General features: G+C 43.4%; 1 protein-coding gene across 2 annotated transcripts in view; it reads left to right on the top strand.

Moving 5' to 3' along the window:
* Positions 1-19,452, top strand: part of LOC121573577 (microtubule-associated protein 6 homolog) — a 36,306-nt gene extending 16,854 nt beyond the window's left edge. Inside the window, exons 2-5 of one of the 2 annotated variants that reach the window (XM_041885666.2) lie at positions 9,568-9,787; positions 10,105-10,337; positions 17,364-17,474; positions 18,913-19,452. In XM_041885666.2, coding sequence (XP_041741600.1) covers positions 9,568-9,787; positions 10,105-10,337; positions 17,364-17,474; positions 18,913-19,051 — 703 coding nt within the window. In that variant the 3' untranslated portion in view covers positions 19,052-19,452. The remainder of the gene's footprint in view (positions 1-9,567; positions 9,788-10,104; positions 10,338-17,363; positions 17,475-18,912) is intronic. The other variant, XM_041885667.2, reaches the window with a different exon arrangement.
* Positions 19,453-19,662: the final 210 nt, after the last annotated feature.

The raw sequence follows: 19,662 nt of genomic DNA, 5'->3' as shown, positions 1-19,662 counted from the left end.
ATACATTTGCAAACATTTCTACAAACCTGTTTTCGCTTTGTCATTATGGGGTATTGTGTGTAGATTGCTGAGTTTTTTATTTTCTTTAATCCATTTTAGAATAAGGCTGTAACATAACAAAATGTGGAAAAAGCCAAGGGGTCTGAATACTTTCCGAAGGCACTGTAAGTAAAACGTATGCATGCATTACTGTAAGTTGCTTTGGATAAAAGTGTCTGCTAAATTACATATATTATTATATTAAATGCTTGATGCATCTAACATTATTAAAGGTGTGGGTACATCCGAGGTTTAGCCATGCATCAGAACGTACAATACCCTCTGTGATGATTTCACTGAGTTGCAGTATGTCACAGTGTAGCCAATAACCATCTGACTGCATGGGCAATCTTGACAGGCTACAGATTCAGCTCCAGCTACCGTAACGCCAGAGGCAAGCTGATCCCAGAGGGAGGAGAGAGTATTGATCAGGAACAATCAGCAGTTGGCTATGTGTAATGGCTGACTGACACAAAAAGAAACAGTGTCAGTAAATCAAGGCACTGTTACTGTACACTGGGAGGGATTGATTCACCTCAAATGTGAGAGAACGTCTGGCATACTGTATTATGTATAGAATTATCATTGATTCTGCCTTGTGTGACGCGTACTGAGTATACGAAGAGGCAGGACGCAGACGCAGGAATTAACAAGGTCAAGGTTTACTTAACAATGATCAAGAGAAATAACAAAGATAGAGTAAACGACATGACACTAACAACCACACACAACATCATCCAGAACAGTCCAGGGCTAAATAGGGGTGGTGATGAGATAATGAGGTGCAGGTGCGCTGGAGGTGATTAGGGTGCGTTGGGTTTCCATTCCGGTGTTGCCGAGGTGGTGCGCTCAGACCGGTGGCTCAGTAGACTGGCGAATCAGAGCGCCGGAGGGGAGCAACGGGAGGAGACGTGACACCTTGTAGTAAATCGTGTAATCATTTCAGACGTGTATGTTTTTTTATTTGAAACTCTGGGCCACAGTCAGATGGACCAGATTAGAATTTCTGTGCTGTCAAAGTGGGATGTTATAGGAAGGTCCATTTATAGTAAAATAGACTGGCTGTCCGGTCAAACTGATGATGACAATTATTAGTATTTAACACTGTATGATACTTTACTGTCCAATGTAAATGCTGCAATCAATTGGATTTATTCCATATCCTGTCATGAATGGATGTAATCTAACTGACATGGCATGGATGTAACTGTTTTAATTAAGGAGAGTGACAGATTTTATTTGGCAATAGATTTGTTCAGATTAGCGCTGTAGCTATGCGTGCTAATGGTCCTTTTGGCGTTCTCTGTCCTTTCTAAGTCTCTAGGAGAGGAGTGCCAGATTGTTCCCTCTCTGCCTGGCTGTTGCCTGGCCGTGCTATGTTAGAGAAGGGTGGCGTGTGTATCTCAGCAGTGTTGTTCCCTGGCATCCCTCCACCACTTGTCAGTGCCAGTAGTCATATCGTCATAGTGACGGAGCTTTTCACAACACAACTCATCTCCTGCAGGGTCAGCAGGGTCGGCTCCACGAAGCAGGCAGAACCATTAGCCAATAGCCATACAGCAGCAGTAAATGCAGTATGTTAACTTAACCTCATCAAATAACAGCTTGTTTTTGGGGAGGAAAGTAACATTTTTGCACCACATAATAGAGGGAGGAAAGGGACATAAAAATGTTAATAGAGGTTGTTAGAGTTATTAGATGTGTGTAAGGTGAGCAAGCATGTTCAAGAAACGGCCTCCCAAATCAAGTCATACGTCAAACATTTTGATACTTGTCATTGACAAAGATCTGTTTTGAAAGAAATGTCACACTGATCAGATGGAAGGAGAGTAGGTACCAAGCACACACTGACCTGGAAGACACTAGCTTAATTGTTACCAGTCATATGAGTATGACGTCGTCCAGCTAGCTATGCACAGTATAGACTTGTGTTTGACTCTCTCTGCCAGTCCTACCACTACCCCCTGTCACTAGCGCCCTGTGCGGGTAGTAGCACTCTGTGCCCTTGGCCACAGACATTGTATAATCTGACCTTGTACTGTTTCTCCTCTCTTTAATTGCCCAAGCATTAAAAATGGACTTCAGTCCTCTTATGTAACAACTCTCTGTGATTCCATCTCACTTCCACTCCACTGGAGCTAGATCTATCTATCTATCTAACATCAGCCGCTCTTATTTAACCACTAGTCCACTCATCATATCATGTCATCGACATCATGGGCAGTTTACTTTATGAGAAAATACAATAGTGTGAGTCAATTTATCATATCTGACCAAATGCTTAAACTTTAGAGTATCAAATCAAATCAAATGTTATTTGTCACATGCGCCGAATACAACAGGTGTAGGTAGACCTTACAGTGAAATGCTTACTTACAAGCCCTTAACCAACAATGCAGTTTTAATAAAAATAAGTGTTAAGTAAAAAATAGATAACAATTTTTTTTTTTTTTTTTTTAATTAAGAGCAGCAGTAAAATAACAGTAGCGAGTCTAAATACAGGGGGTACCGGTACTGAGTCGATGTGCGGGGGCACCGGTTAGTCGAGGTAATTGAGGTAGTATGTACATGTAGGTAGAGTTAAAGTGACTATGCATAGATAATAAACAGAGAGTAGCAGAAGCGTAAAAGAGGGGGTGGGGGTAACAATGCAAATAGTCCGGGTAGCCATTTGATTAGCTGTTCAGGAGTCTTATGGCTTGGGGGTAGAAGCTGTTAAGAAGCCTTTTGGACCTAGACTTGGCGCTCCGGTACCGCTTGCCTTGCGGTAGCAGAGAGAACAGTCTATGACTAGGGTGGCTGGAGTCTTTGACAATTTTTAGGGCCTTCCTCTGACACTGCCTGGTATAGAGGTCCTGGATGGCAGGAAGCTTGGCCCCAGTGATGTTTTATGGGTAATTAAGTTGTATTGGACTGATATATAACTACAGTGTGGTAAATTAGATATTTTTGAAATGCCACACGATAAGATCTTATTATCAAATGCCAATAAAGGTTAAATGAAATACATGAACAACTTTGAAACAGTTCTGAAGTGTTTTACGCTACATCAATTAGATTGGGGGCTCACAGAGATAGCGTTTCAGTCTACCTATTGGATTAGTTAAAGGCAAGCTTCATCATACACTTGCCATATAAACATGCCATACAAAAGGTAGCATTACGCTGTACATATAGGATAGCTTGAGATAGAGGGCTGAGGTAGATGTAGATAGAGGACCAAGCTTGGATGTTGTGGTTAGGGCTGTTACGGTGACTGTATTACCGCCACACCAGCGGTCACGAGACATTTAGTCACAGTAATTAGGCTACTCCAAGCTCTGATGCTGCTGATGGTCATTAGTAGCCTACCAAACTTGCTAACTGCCTGGTACTCAGCACTTTATTGTCCCTCTAACCACTCTGACATAAATGCAAATGTAATCGAAAGTCTAATCAAACACTTCACGAGAGCCCATGAGCTCATGTTGTGCAACATTTCTATAGGCTATGCAATTGCATGAGAAAACAGAGTGATGGCCTCTATTAAAAAGAGGAGGATCCCATCAGCTTTCTTTAAGCTAGGCCTACTATATATTGATTTATCAACTTTCCTAATATTTAGCACTTTGCTTCTTTTTACAACAGGAGTATAGCCTACCTGGCTGGCATGAAAATGAACCACAGGAAAAGCATCCTCCATTCGCTATTTAAGTGCATAGATAACATTTATTTTTTCCCTGTCCCTGTTTCGAGACAGGTGCATGATAATAGTCCATTCTAAAAATGTAAAAAATCACACATATATTATTTAGTATATGTAAATACAAGATTAAATCAAGAATAGTCTGATGGGTGACAATATTAGCCTTGTGAATGATATATTATCACTTGTGAATGATGCCCAGCTTAAGGTAAGAAACAGCGCATGCCTTTTTTTGCGACTTTTTCTAATCATAGTCGCACACCTCATGTAGCCTAGCCCATAGGCCTATATGTTTTGAAAAGGTTTGTATCACAACTAAAGTGGCCAAATAACTTTTTTAAATCAAGCACATTAATCCGCTTTACAACGGGTGTAGAGCCTAACTGTGATGAGTGTGATAGAAGTCAGGCGCAGGAGGGTAATCACCGAATGCAGAGTTTATTCCGTCGTACACAAAATAGCGCTGGATAGCGACAAACGAAACAGGCACAGGGGAAAATCTACCCTGGCAATAAAAGGTAACAGTAGCTCCAACAATAACAGGCACAGGGGAAATCTCTACCCCAGCAATAACAAGGTACGAGTAGCTCTAGAGATTGACAAGACAAGACAAATGGAATGATGATATATGGAGCGGCAGTGGCTAGTAAGCCGGTGACGACGAATGCCGAATCCTGCCAGAACAAGGAGGGGAGGCAGCCTCGGCGGAAGTCGTGACACTAACTGGCATACAGTACATACTGTACGCAGCGTGTGAGTTTCAAGTTTGGGGAAGATAATTTTCACCATAAAAATGCTGTCACGATCGTCATGAAAAGTGGACCAAGGCGCAGCGTGAAATGCGTACATCTTTTTAATAGTGTACTAATCAACACAATAACACAACAAAACAACAAACGATACGTGAAGTCCTCGGTCATACACAAACCTACACGGAACAAGATCCCACGAAACACAAGTGCACAAACGGATGCCTAAGTATGGTTCCCAATCAGAGACAACAAGCAACAGCTGATTCTCGTTGCCTCTGATTGAGAACCACCCCGGCCAACATAGAAACACATAACCTAGAATATGAACATAGAAAACGAAACATAGACACTACACAACGAAACTAACACCCTGGCTCAACATACAAGAGTCCCCAGAGCCAGGGCGTGACAGTACCCCCCCAAAGGCGCGGACTGCGACCGCGCCAACATAAACCTAACAGGGGGAGGGGCCGGGTGGGCATTCCACCTCGGAGGCGGATCCGGCTCCGGGCGTGACCACCACCCTCTAACAACCCCCCCGTAGTGCCCCTGGTCTGGTCCCGCTGGCTGGAGCTGGACTGGACATCGGTGGAGCGGATTGCTTAGGCTCCGGTGTGGAGCAGCTGACCAGGCACAGGTGAAACAGGCACGGGCTGTGCCGGACTGACGACGCGCACCACAGGCTTGGTGCGGGGAGCAGGAACGGGCCGGACCGGGCTGACGATGCGCACCACTGGCTTGGTGCGGGGAGTAGGAATGGGTCGGACCGGGCTGACGACGCGCACCACTGGCTTGGTGCGGGGAGCAGGAACGGGCCGGACCGGGCTGACGATGCGCACCACTGGCTTGGTGCGGGGAGCAGGAACAGGCCGGGCCGGGCTGGCGACGCGCACCACAGGCTTTGTGCGAGGGGCAGGAACAGGCCGGGCCGGGCTGGCGACGCGCACCATAGGCTTGGTGCGGGGAGCAGGAACAGGCCGGGCCGGGCTGGCGACGCGCACCATCGGCTTGGTGCGGGGAGCAGGAACAGGCCGGGCCGGGCTGGCGACGCGCACCATCGGCTTGGTGCGGGGAGCAGGAACAGGCCGGGCCGGGCTGGCGACGCGCACCATAGGCTTGGTGCGGGGAGCAGGAACAGGCCGGGCCGGGCTGGCGACGCGCACCATAGGCTTGGTGCGAGGGGCAGGAACAGGCCGGACCGGGCTGTGGAGACGGACTGGAGGTCTGGAGCGAAGAGCTGACACAACCCGTCCTGGCTGAATGCCTATTTCTACACACTCTGTGTGAGGCATCAGCACAGGACGTACAGGGCTGTGTACTCGTACTGGCACTACAGCACATGACACTGGCGCAGGATATCCGGGACCGAGGAGGGGTACTAGAGGCCACGAGCGTTGAGCCGGCACACTCCGTCCTGGCTGCATGCCCACCTTAGCACGACACGTGCGTGGTGCTCGCACAGGATGTACCGGACTGTGCCGGACCACTCGCGGCACAGTACGCAGCTCTGCATACTTCGGAACCTGCCCAGTCTCACGCTGCCTAGCCTGAGTACGGGGAGTTGGCTCTGCTCTACCTCTAGGCTCCGCCAACCTCCCTTCCAGCCCCCCAAACCCGGTGGCCTCCTAATCCCCAAACTCGCCCTGTAGCTGCCTCCAGCAGCCCCGTCGTCCATGCCGTGTGCCCCCCCCCAAAAATGTCTTGGGGTTGCCTCTTGCGTGTCCGACGTCGACCCGGTTGGCGCCGCTGCTCCTCTCTATGGCGCGCCTCTACCGTCTCCTCCCACGGACGGCGATCCATCCCGGCCTGGATTTCCTCCCAAGTCCAGGACCCCTGCCCGTCCAAGATCTCCTCCCAAGTCCAGGCTGTCTGCTCCTGGACACGCTGCTTGGTCCTGTTTTGGTGGGATCTTCTGTCACGATCATCATGAAAAGTGGACCAAGGCGCAGCGTGAAATGCGTACATCTTTTCAATAGTGTACTAATCAACACAATAACACAACAAAACAACAAACGATACGTGAAGTCCTCGGTCATACACAAACCTACACGGAACAAGATCCCACGAAACACAAAGCACAAACGGCTGCCTAAGTATGGTTCCCAATCAGAGACAACAAGCAACAGCTGATTCTCGTTGCCTCTGATTGAGAACCACCCCGGCCAACATAGAAATACATAACCTAGAATATGAACATAGAAAACGAAACATAGACACTACACAACGAAACTAACACCCTGGCTCAACATACAAGAGTCCCCAGAGCCAGGGCGTGACAAATGCACCTTTATAATAAAAGCATCACATGCATAATCGCATTTGCGGTCACTTTTGAGAATGGTGTTTTCCGGCTAATGGAACACTTGCGCTTATAGCCTACTGCCGTGTGCGCATTGCTGTGCTTGTAATGTGAAGAACTAGCCTAATAGTTTATCAACATTTTAAACTAAACGTTCTGATCTGTTGTGTCAGGCTCATTGCTTAAAAAAGTTTTGTTGATGCTAGTGGTTATATTAATTTGGGATCTATCGCATCCAACAACTGTCCCAGACTATGTTTGGAATATTTATTTCTCGCACAGAATAGAATAGGTCAACTTTTGTACTATGGGGGATAGTAGATTGACATAGGCTAGTGCTTTTGCTGTTCGTTAGGCCTACTCATCTTGTTGGCTGACGAAAAGTAAATGTGAACAGTTCTTCCAATATCTTCAATATGCGCCTCGGAATTGGATAAGGACGCGCGCAGTTGCGTTCCAGATGTGTCTGTCTTCACTTGTAGCTTGTGAGAAAGACCTGATCACGTGATGGAGGGCCATGTGAGTGAAATGTGCTTCGGCATGCAGCCGGGAGAAGGGAATCATAATTATTATATTCAGCCCAAGGGCACAACAGCCACACAAAGGGGATGCAGCTGGGAAATTCAAGGCATTATCAAGTGCTTGTCAAATTGTGAATGAGAGACTGATGAAGTGTGTACAGCCTGCGCAAAAAAACTAAGCAGAGCTCATGCCTTTCATGCAACTTTTTTCAAATCATCATTAGAGTCGCATCATGTAGCCTTAGAATGTATTAAAAATCTAAACATATAGCCCAACAAATCTTGTCTGCTAAATGAACTAGAGTAGCCCCCACCATATGGCATAGCCAGATCAGGGCCTAATATAAGGACAACTCAGAGTATACTATTCTGTTCTTCTGAAATAGACTACATTTTCTTCAGACTGGTCTAAAACAAATAATGGATTTATTGTGATGGTGTAGGCTATATTACATGGATTCATTAGAGTTTTTAAAATGTAGATGTTCCAAAGGTCTGCATCAGTGGCTTGTAGGCTATGCGTGGAAGCCAGGAGATGCTAAATGTGTTTATGTTAATTAACGGTCAATTACCGTGAGACCGGCAGTTATTTGCTTGACAATCACCTACTGACAAAATATCATGACCGCCACAGCCCTAGTTGTGGTTTGAAGGCAGAGCAGATTATGTTCCATTGTTCTCAGAATAAGAGAATGCAGATCGTTTTCTCTTTGAGGCATTCTCCTTATCACCACACATTCTGTTGTTTTTCTCCACCCACATTCTATCCCATGACAACCTATTACAAGAGGATCTTTGCGGTATGGACCCAACTTTGATTCATACTGTGATGGAAAAGAGACAGCTACAGATACAGTGTGATTTATTTTCAGCCTGAAATTCATTTGTATCACACATAATGGTCTTTAAGGCTGGCTGGCTGGCTGTTACTTAAGCCTTCTCGTCATCCATTAATGGCCATGCTACATTAGCTGCCATGGGTTGAGCTATAGTGTGATATATTTCATATCTTTCTACGTGATCTTCAGCAGCAGCTTAATTGTTAAACTGGGTATGTAGTACTTGAGCCTGACTGGGCTGCCTCCTCTATCCAGGCCAGTAATAGTGTTACCTAATCCCCTCCTCCCTTCACTGCTGTAGTCCACAGCGGGAACATTGAGTTTTTCACTGTGGTCTTTTATTCTTTGTTGGATCTATGCAGTGTTTTTCAATGTGGCTGTAAGGGTAGGGGTGTATATTGTGTGGTTGTGCAGGCCGTTGGGGGTTGGGGGTTGGGGTGTCCTGCTGCACAGAATGGGGTCACTGGGGAGCCTTGACAGGTAGTTTGTCCTTGTCCAGGGCAGGGGTCATCTGTTTTCATTTGGTGTTTGCTACATTAGTCGCATGAACAATGGACATTGGCAAGGAAGGAAATACACTGTGAAAAGCCAATTCAATCGGCAGAAAAATTTAAACATTTTATACACTGGTAAGATAGTATGGAGGAGCAGTGGGAAAGGGATGGGGAAGTTATGTATAATGAATTAATATGTTTCCACCTGACCTCCCAATAAATTAAGTGAGTATAAGTTAATATGCCATGTCCCAGCCTTCAGCTGCCCATCAGTGAGAAGACTATCATGTAGTCATTTCTGGAAAATTAGGTCTGCTTTTATGAGTTCAAAATCCATTACAACTTTTAAAATCAACTTTATCTATGACGGGCAGTTCAATCTAAAACTCCAATTAGTAGCAACATGTTCGTTTATATACCTGCTAGAGAATTGATAGTGAACAGATCTCACTTTGATGCCTATCTCTAATTGCTCTTGGATGTGTCTGGAGGTTGGCTGTACAGAACCCCTTTATGAGACAGACTGGAGGTCAGGCTGTTCTGTGTGAACACTATGGACCTGACCTTCTGAAAAACAGCTGTGTCTGGACTATATTAAACACCTGAGCCGCTGGCTGCCTGGCGCAGTCACCACCCAGCTCCTATACATTACACACACCCACTCACTCATACTGTGGGAGAGACCCAGTCATTCCACTACATCTATTTCTATATCCAAACAGTGCTTTGGGGATCGCTGCCCGTTCTATGTCAATGTACTTGTTTGTATGTGACTGCTTCATATTTCATGTTTTTTTTTAATGCCTACATACTACAACACAAATTGCCCTTTGGGACAATACAGATTTAGTCTTCTCTCCTGTCTATAAATAGATTGTAGGTTGAAATGTGAAGAGAGCTATTTTACTGACTGTATTTGGCGCTGATTCTTCTCATAGGACTGAGTTCAAAGCCCACAGGGATGTGAAGCCAGTGAAGCTGATCCGAGCCAAGTCCCAGTACCTTCCCCCTGATGAGAAGACCAGCCTGGAGACCAGCTATAGCGCCACCTACAGGGGAGAGCAGAGCAAGCAGCAGCCCAACGACAACAAGCCTGTGGACAGGAGGAGGATACGCAGCCTGTACAATGAGCCCTACAAAGGGCTACAAGAGACCAAGGTGAGAACCTTTAAGATCATGTCCTATTGACTACTCCCATGGTCCAGCCATAATGCAGCTAATCTCCTATTCAGAACCACAGCCTTGTAGAGTGCATTTTCAAACTCACTGTAATGACAGAATCTTTCTCTTGGAGGGCTGCTGTTCTGTTTACTGTGTATGTTGTGATGGCAAATCATATCAGTAATACTGAAGCAAACACAATATCAAACTGAGGACAGTTACAGCTCTTTGCAGAGTCATTTAAACCCGCTGCTAATGTCTTGGGTGATGGAATATATAAAGAATCTCCATCTTCCCCCATCCCCTGTGCCTAGGTTGAGAGGTCTAACAGGGCTCCCCGATCCAAACCCAAAAAGGCAGGCACCACGGTAGCTAGTCAGGGGGGCAAACCTGTCAAGAAGGCCAAAGAGCAGAAGCAGCCGGGCAGCACAGCACTGCGGGGCACCAAGAAGACGACCTCTGAGAACCAGCCCACTGAGTCCAGGCCTGCGGAGGGGGACAAGGAGAAAAGTAAAGAGATGAACAACAAACTGGCTGAGGCAAAAGAGTAAAAATCATTTAGCACTACTTTTTATTCTTCTTTGGGGGAAAGACAACGAAGGCTGCAAAATTAATTAGAGGTTCTCATCCCCTTTTATGTTTTCTCTCTCTCTCTCTCTCTCTCTCTCTCTCTCTCTCTCTCTCTCTCTCTCGCTCGCTCTCACTCTCTTTCTCTCTCTTCTCTCTGCCTCTTGGCTAAGTTAGAAGTAGTTACAGTAAATGTCAGGGTTGGGACATGACATGTCGTTGCTTCCCCGCCTCGCATTACATTAGATCACCGTAGGAACAAGTAGGCGTGTGCATCTGCTTCCTCTGCTCCCCGATGCCACCCACCACCCCCCACTCTCCACGTCTCCATCTCAAGGTTGCCATGGCTACTGGCTGCCTGGTTAGCCAATGAATGGCGCGTGCTATTGTTGCATGAGCCCACCAACTAGCAATCCTGTGTGGTTGGCTTCCATCTTCCAACTGATCAGATTGCTTTGTTGAGTTTATCAAGGATTTTTGGGAATGAGAAGACCATGAAAATTGGTTCACTGACTGGACTCGATTTCTGTAGCTGTAACTTTCAAATTTATGCAAAGATACATTTATAAATGTATGCTAAGATACAGTAGATGCTCATCTAGGATAACAGTCTGAAAATCTTTGATAAATGTGCAGCTTGGAGTGTATCGATCCATGGATGAGTTTGTGCCTGCTCTGTATTTCCTGAATGCTGTCTTCTTGTGCACATGGGGCTCCAAGTCTGTCTGTTATCAGATTGGCATTACTAAGATGCTTTGTTAAACTTTGCCATCATTCTTGTATGCAATGTCTAATTTTGTAAACCTAATAACTATGTTGATTGTGGATGACGTGGAAATGGTTTTGAACAAATAATTGTCAGGACAACATTTAAAACCTCATACCCTCTCATTCAAATAGTTCTTCCTATTCGCAGTCAAATTCATTTATCAAGTTATTTTAAAGGTCAGACAAGGTTACCTTGTTTCATCAACCTTGTTGCCAAGCTGGGAGCCATCTGGGTTATTGTAACATGATTATGCATTACTAGACCAGTCATTTGCACAGCAGATGAGAATATCCACTGAATTAAATGTTACTATCATGCAATTATAATTACATTAGCCATTTTACAGTTTTTTCCAACTGCTTACACACAAAATCTTTTCATGTCACACGATTTTTGAAACCTCTCACTCAAAGTGCAAAACTACACACCAAATCTCCAAAACCATAAGCTATTTCTCAGCCTTTGACTCAGTTGTCAATTGCATAAAACACTTTTTTCAAAACACTACACACAATTCTCTACCTAAAACACAAAAATCTAACAGGAAGTGACTTGCTTTCCTTTTCCAAACACAACCAATCAAAATGCTACACTTATTCACCAGGTCAAACACACTCTCCTCGAATGTTCAAACACTAATTGCTTTACTGATCACTAACCAATCACTGCTTTACTGTAGTATAGGACTGTTTTGAACAATGGATGCCAACAATGGACAGAGAGCAAGAGGAGTAGGAGGGAGAGGCAGGGGACAACAACGAGGACAAATTCAAAGATGAAGAGTTGGAGGAGGAGGAGGAGGAGGAGGAGGAGGAGGAGGAAGAGGAAGAGGATGAGAGCAAAGAAGAGAAGGAAGGAGAGCCATCTCTGATGAGATTAGGGCAACACTTGTTGATCATGTGATCAACCACGGTTTGACCATGAGAGAGGCTGGACTGAGAGTCCAGCCCAACTTGAGTCGATTTACAGTGGCGTCCATAATTTGAACCTTCAGAAATGAGAACAGGTATGCAACTATCTAATGACTATTTTAGCATTAGAGTAATGTACTGTAAAATACGTATGACTGCATAGTATTGCATAAACATTTGTAACTCTAAGCCATCCATTTACTGCACTGCATTGAATGAATGAGGTTGGTTATCATGCTGTACTACATTTTTGTGTACATTGTTTACAGTTCCTATGCTGAACACATACTGTGTTTGAATTCTGTACAGAGTGGAAAGGCAAAGACATCATGGAGGACGAGGACGTTTGTTTACAGATGTACAAGAGACTGCAATTATAAATATGGTTTTGGCCAACAATGCAATTAGGATTTGAGAGATAAGAGAGCATATCTTGAATAATGACACCATATTTACAGTTTTTTCCAACTGCTTACACACAAAATCTTTTCTTGTCACACAATTTTTGAAACCTCTCACTCAAAGTGCAAAACTACACACCAAATCTCCAAAACCATAAGCTATTTCTCAGCCTTTGACTCAGTTGTCAATTGCATAAAACACTTTTTTCAAAACACTACACACAATTCTCTACCTAAAACACAAAAATCTAACAGGAAGTGACTTGCTTTCCTTTTCCAAACACAACCAATCAAAATGCTACACTTATTCACCAGGACACACACACACTCCTCACATGTGCAAACACTAATTGCTTAACTGATCACTAACAAATCACTGCTTTACTGTAGTATAGGACTGTTTTGATCAATGGATGCCAACAATGGACAGAGAGCAAGAGGAGTAGGAGGGAGAGGCAGGGGACAACAACGAGGACAAATTCAAAGACGAAGAGTTGGAGGAGGAGGAGGAGTAGGAGGAGGAGGAAGAGGAAGAGGAAGAGGAAGAAGAAGGACGAGGACGAGGGCAAAGAAGAGAAGGAAGGAGAGCCATCTCTGATGAGATTAGGGCAACACTTGTTGATCATGTGATCAACCACGGTTTGACCATGAGAGAGGCTGGACTGAGAGTCCAGCCCAACTTGAGTCGATTTACAGTGGCGTCCATAATTCGAACCTTCAGAAATGAGAACAGGTATGCAACTATCTAATGACTATTTTAGCATTACAGTAATGTACTGTAAAATACGTATGACTGCATAGTATTGCATAAACATTTGTAACTCTAAGCCATCCATTTACTGCACTGCATTGAATGAATGAGGTTGGTTATCATGCTGTACTACATTTTTGTGTACATTGTTTACAGTTCCTATGCTGAACACATACTGTGTTTGAATTCTGTACAGAGTGGAAAGGCAAAGACATCATGGAGGACGAGGACGTTTGTTTACAGATGTACAAGAGACTGCAATTATAAATATGGTTTTGGCCAACAATGCAATTAGGATTTGAGAGATAAGAGAGCATATCTTGAATAATGACACCATATTTAACAACATCAATGCTGTAAGCCTGTCGACCATACAACGCATCCTCCAATGGCACCAAGTGACGATGAAACAACTTTACAAGGTGCCATTTGAGAGAAACTCTGACAGAGTCAAGAATCTGCGACATGACTTTGTAGAGGTATGTATGCAACACTACTTCCAGTACTTCAGACATACCATATTTACTCATCTGTATATCATTTTGTCTGTTACAGAGAGTATTGGAGATGGATGCCCATGTACATTTATTTATGTGGATGAGGTTGGCTTTAACCTCACCAAAACCAGGCGCCGCGGAATAAATGTAATAGGACAGAGGGCAATTACCAATGTCCCTGGACAGCGTGGGGGTAATATAACTATGTGTGCTGCCATCACTCAAAACGGGGTCCTCCATCACAATGCCACACTGGGTCCGTACAACACCGGCCATATCCTCACTTTTCTGGATGCAATTTACACAATGCTTGTCCCTGATCCAGATCAGGAGCCTGCTAGATTTGTGGTAATATGGGACAATGTTAGTTTTCACCGGGCTGTTCTGGCCCAAAACTGGTTTGCCACCCATCCACAATTTGTAGTTTTGTACCTACCCCCATATTCACCTTTTCTAAATCCCATAGAGGAATTCTTCTCAGCCTGGCGCTAGAAAGTGTATGATTGCCAACCCTATGCCCGCGTGCCGCTTCTCCAGGCAATGGAGGACGCATGTGGGGACATAGAGGTTGCCTCTGTCCAAGGTTGGCTACGCCATGCTAGGAGATACTTCCCTCGATGTTTGGCAAGAGAAAACTTATCTTGTGATGTGGACGAAGTATTGTGACCAGACCCAGCCCGGAGAAGAGATGAAGCGTAGCTTAGCACTGGTGACTGCCCCCCGCCTACCAATTCCTGGACTGCCCCCCCCCCCCCGGACCCCACACACACTTTTGTGTTCTTTACTGTATTCTAAAGAATATACTTTTGGTTTACATATGTTTATGGTTTTGTTGTATGCTACTGTATACAACAGTAATGTTTGGCCTAATAAATATTTTTTGTTTCTACATTGCATTGGTGTTTACAGTGTACTTGTTACCCCTCTCAGCAGATTACTTTCACTGTAGAACATTGTATTGAAATGTATATATAAGCCTATGAAAGACCAAAGGGCTTTAGATTTAGAACAACAGTGTTTACATGGTATATCCAAAAATTTACTATTATGAAAGTAGTGTTTGCCATTTGATGCAAATGCTTCATTCTGACATGTGTTTATGGCATTTTGAATGAAGTGTTACATTTTTAAGGAGATGTGAGGCATTTTGCATTTTGTGTGTGCAGTTTTGGGAATTGTGTGTAGAGTTTTGAAAAAAGGAGACATAGTTTTGAAAACGTGTGTAAGCAGTTGGAAAAAACTGTAATAACTACGTTACATTTCACTGTGTCACGATAGGAAATTGATATTGTGGCTCTATGGTCTTTAGCTATGCTTTCACCCAGGCCATACAGACTCTATGTAGCTATAACACACACACACACACACACACACACACACACACACACACACACACACACACACACACATACACACACACACACACACACACACACACATACACACACACACACACACACATACACACACACACACACACACAGGGAGTCATGGTTGACTGTAACCAACATGAATATTTAGGCCCCCATGGGACTAGCAGATGGGAGAAGCCAACAACAATATTCACATCCCAGAGGTCTAAAGAGGTGTCTGGCAGGATATGTTACTAGTCAAAACTCTTTGTCTCTTTCAGCAGATTTATGGTTTTATCATTATATGTTATTTATTGTTTTATTTATTCATCTATTTATTTGGGTATAAAACACTAATTACTTCTGCTAATACCTTTATTGTAATATACCCCCCAAAATGTGCCTGTGATGTTATGGTAAGTTGAATGCTGACCGTTTGGAATGCTTCTTTTTCTGGACTTGTTTCTGTCTTTGTTTCTGGTTTATGCATGTTGAGTCTCTACGTTTCTGTCTAACACGGGCCTCAAACAACTGGCCTCTTCCCTGGACCAGGTGTGTGTGTGTGTGTGTGTGTGTGTGTGTGTGTGTGTGTGTGTGTGTGTGTGTGTGTGTGTGTGTGTGTGTGTGTGTGTGTGTGTGTGTGTGTGTGTGTGTGTGTGTGTGTGTGTGTGTGTGTGTGTGTGTGTATGTGGATTTCATTAGGTTGAGAAGATTACATGTAGATGTCAAGATTATATTAAATGCATTCAACTCCAAATCAATCTCTCCTCTGCTGCCTTCTATGGCAATTTAAGTATTGTAGGCATAGGCTACCAATGTAGAATGACTTGATATTCTCACATGTGATTTGATTGAATTAGGACAAGCAGCTAAACTAAATGTTATATTTGGTTTACATTTGTATCATACTTCTGCATATGTATGCAGTTTCTTGAATGGGATAAATTGAGCGAGCAAGGAAAGTTATCTGTATTACAAACGTAAACCTCATTATGTCAAAATTAATCAAGTTAGACTAATCCCCTTTGAATTGGCTGTAAAGTGCCAGTAGAGCTCTATTGGCTGTAAGTAGTAGTAAGCTACTACACATGTCTACTTGTGTCTTAGCAGACAGTAGTAAAGACCAGAACAGCATTTCAGATTCCTGGGATGGAATAGACCACAATAGAGCAATGCATTGTGCTGAGCAGGACTTGTCTTGTCATGGGCCACCCCCACCTCCCCACACTCCCCAGTCTCTCTCTTGTGTTGTTGTCATCTGTTGTGCTAGTCAGAGCCCACTGGCTGCCTCCCCTCCATTTTGAATACTGGAGTGTGTTGTCTCTCCATTTGCCATGGTGGTGTCTTGAGTTAGTATGTCACAATGAACCACCATGCCATATTCCGCTCAGACTGAGCATGTGCCCACAGAGCGGAGGGTGAAGGCCATCTCATTAGCATTTTGCAGCATTTTGTTGGGGAGGGGGGGACACTTTCTCTCGTAACACAGGGAGTGGGGTCGGGGGGTCATACATGTAAAGTGCTGACACACAACACACCCGGTGCTATTTATCTTTAATCCAAGCATAAGAAACAAACAAAGAATAGAAAGTAATAATGGTACAAAAAAGTTATAGTATGTATTGGACACAAATATTTTACTGTGACGTGCTTGTGTTTCTCTCTGCTTGCTCCTATTTACTGAAATATTATGAATAAATGAAAAGCAGAAAAAGCTGTGTCCTCTTGGTTCTTTGTGTTGAAACGTATGGAGGAGGAGGAGGGTGAAAGAACTGTGGTTGCAGGTATTTGTTGAAATCTTTTTGTGTCTTTGTGAGACATGAGATGCTTTTTAGTGAGTGAATCCACATGGAAGAGAATTTTGCCTTCAGGTTTTCTTTGGCGCTTATCAAAGACATTCTGGCATGAGTTCTGACATCCTTCCAAGGGCTTGCATATTGCTGCTACATTATGTGAGGAATATATTATTATTTTGCATCATGTGTCCCAATATATTCAAAGACCTCGCCCAAATTATATAGCAATATGCAAGTTAAGGATGGGTAGAACATTATTCCAGAATTAGATGTCATGTATTTACTGGGCCAACAAACTGTACAAATGCGCACAATGTAATGATTTATGAAATGTTATTTCTTTGGGTGTAACAAATGTGTGACATTTGGATATATTTTCTAAAATCATTATAATCATGTAATTACTGTATTTTCCAGCTTTATCTGGTATCGTGATTAGCTTTTCGAGGATATCACATTTGGATATGCTGTGCAAGGTGAAGTCCTACCTCTAGAAAACCTAATGAGTGACATTCTGATTCATTTGAAGGGTTGTGCTAAAACAGTACCACTACATACAGCTCTGTCAGCCAATCCGTGATACAGGCTGGGTGCAGACGCTAAAGCAACACCTGTGGGGCTGTACACTACCCATTCCAAGGTAACCTAAAAACACACCCAGCTGCCGCAAGCCACAAATCTCTCATTGTCATTCATATGTGCTCATAAGATGTATTTCAAAGTTATGATTTCTTTGATATTTGATAATGGCACAGTTTTGTGTTGAAAATCTCTGTACTCCGATACAGTTCCCACCAGGTCAGATCCCTCCTCTATTTCTCTTCCATATGGAAACTAGAGTAGGGGAATGAGTGTGTGGGGCTGTCTGTCTGTGTGAGTGTGTGGCTGTCATGTCCTATAATGTACGTATGTCTCCTTAAGGTTCCTCTCTTAAGGAGGCCTTGGGTCTGCCTTGTTGTAGTAGAATGTCTATATTCCAGACCATCTTGGAATCCCTCCTTGAGCTACTAGAAGATACTAGATCCATTTATTGCTCGTGGTTAGAATAAATAGGTCAAGGCTAAACAAATTGCATGGCTGTGTAGTAAAATGTGACTTTTGAATTATTCACACAGATGACTAGAGATCGCCCATCGTTTTTTATTTTTAGAGCAACTGGATTAGCCCTACCATGCAACCACTATTATTTGATATAACATTATTTGATATTATATCAAAGGTATATCGTAATTACACGCATGTTACCAGTGTGATTATATTGAAATGATTAATAAACCTGTGGGTAAACACACCTACAGATATATGTTTATAATAACACATAGTTATCCTTTTTGGTTTGATCATTTTGATCATTTGATGTAATGTTGTTATGGTGTCTGAGTGGGACCTGTAATCCAAATGTTATACAGTATTACCAAATGTGTGGTTATTTTATATGGGCTAGACTTGATACTAAATCTGAATTGTTTATTGAAAATATGTCGATTCAATGTTTATTGGGGTGCATGGTCGGAATAGAGTGAGGAGGTACAGTAGTTCTAGCATTGGAGAGAGCCAGTTCTGCTACTGGAGAAGATAGTAAGTGCATGTTTTAGTCCCCTCAAGTTTCATTTTACATTAATCCTGAATGTCCTGTGGCTGTTTATCCTTGAACACCCTGAGACTCTCATTAGACTCTCATTATTCCCATTGCTCTAGCTTTTAGTCTGAGAAGGTTTCAGCTGACAGATTGGATTCAAACTCGGAGAGCAGTGGCTATTTATTGATCTGAACATAACACAAAATCCTAACTTTGATTGATTGTTAACTTTTGTTTGGAATTGAGGAAGGTAGGCAGGTGAACTATGTTTTTTTTGGTGCTATTTTAGGTTTGAAGTGATAAGAAACCAGTTCTGAGACTGAGCTTCACATTCCCACAGTAGCAGTGTAATGTTGCCCTCTGATATGAGTAGTCACAGGGTGCTCAACTCAACTCAGCAGAATGCTTTGTGATTGGCCTCTGAGAAATGCTTCATCTTGTGTCTCTTTGTTTTTGTCTTTTTCTTTGTGTCTTAACTCTGTGCTGCCTCGCCTCCTAGAGCGCTTAATGGCGAGGTTCTCCGACCCGGTGATCATCATTCCCAGGGTGCCGTTGGAGGAGAACCAGAACCACTGGAGGAAAGACCCGAACCAAGGAGGAGCGGCGTAGTCGTGCACTTTGCCCCAGATGTAAAGTAGATCCACTAGATCTGTACTGTAGGGACATACTGTACTATAGGCCTATGGTATACAGGGAGGGACTGCTGTCCTGTTCTGTACTGTACATATCTAGTATTTTCAACTCAGATCTATTGGAAAAGAGAAATACCCCATTAACAACTCCTCTGCGTGAGGAGGCTAACCAAAATAGGATGCACGTAGCGTGTTTGAAACAGCTTTAGGGCAGTGCGGTCATAGCTGTTTGAGCAATTGCAAATGCAAAAGGTGCTATAAATTTAATTTCCGTTACATGCTTTTGTTTTAAGATAATATGTTTTAATTTGGTAATGATGTTAGAAATGCCAAACCATAAAGTGCTTATTAAAAAATAAAGAACTGTATAGTGATAAATTCAAAATGCAAATAAATATCAATAACTTGCTGATTTGCTAATCTGTGTTGTATTTTTATTGGTGTGTGACTTATTGGTGTTAGTTTAGAACAGACTAAGAAGCTATCCATAACTCAGAGTACACTGAAGAAGACAGAACTGACATTGAAAAGCACAGTTGGAATATAGCCTACAATAAACACAAATTAAACATGTAAAACACACTCACATAACAATATCAACATTCTCAGGCAACCCC

Source organism: Coregonus clupeaformis, chromosome 9, assembly GCF_020615455.1.
Source record: "Coregonus clupeaformis isolate EN_2021a chromosome 9, ASM2061545v1, whole genome shotgun sequence".
Taxonomy (NCBI): domain Eukaryota; kingdom Metazoa; phylum Chordata; class Actinopteri; order Salmoniformes; family Salmonidae; genus Coregonus; species Coregonus clupeaformis.
The sequence above is the reverse complement of the archived record's forward strand: the minus strand, read 5'-3'. Positions and strand labels throughout refer to the sequence as shown.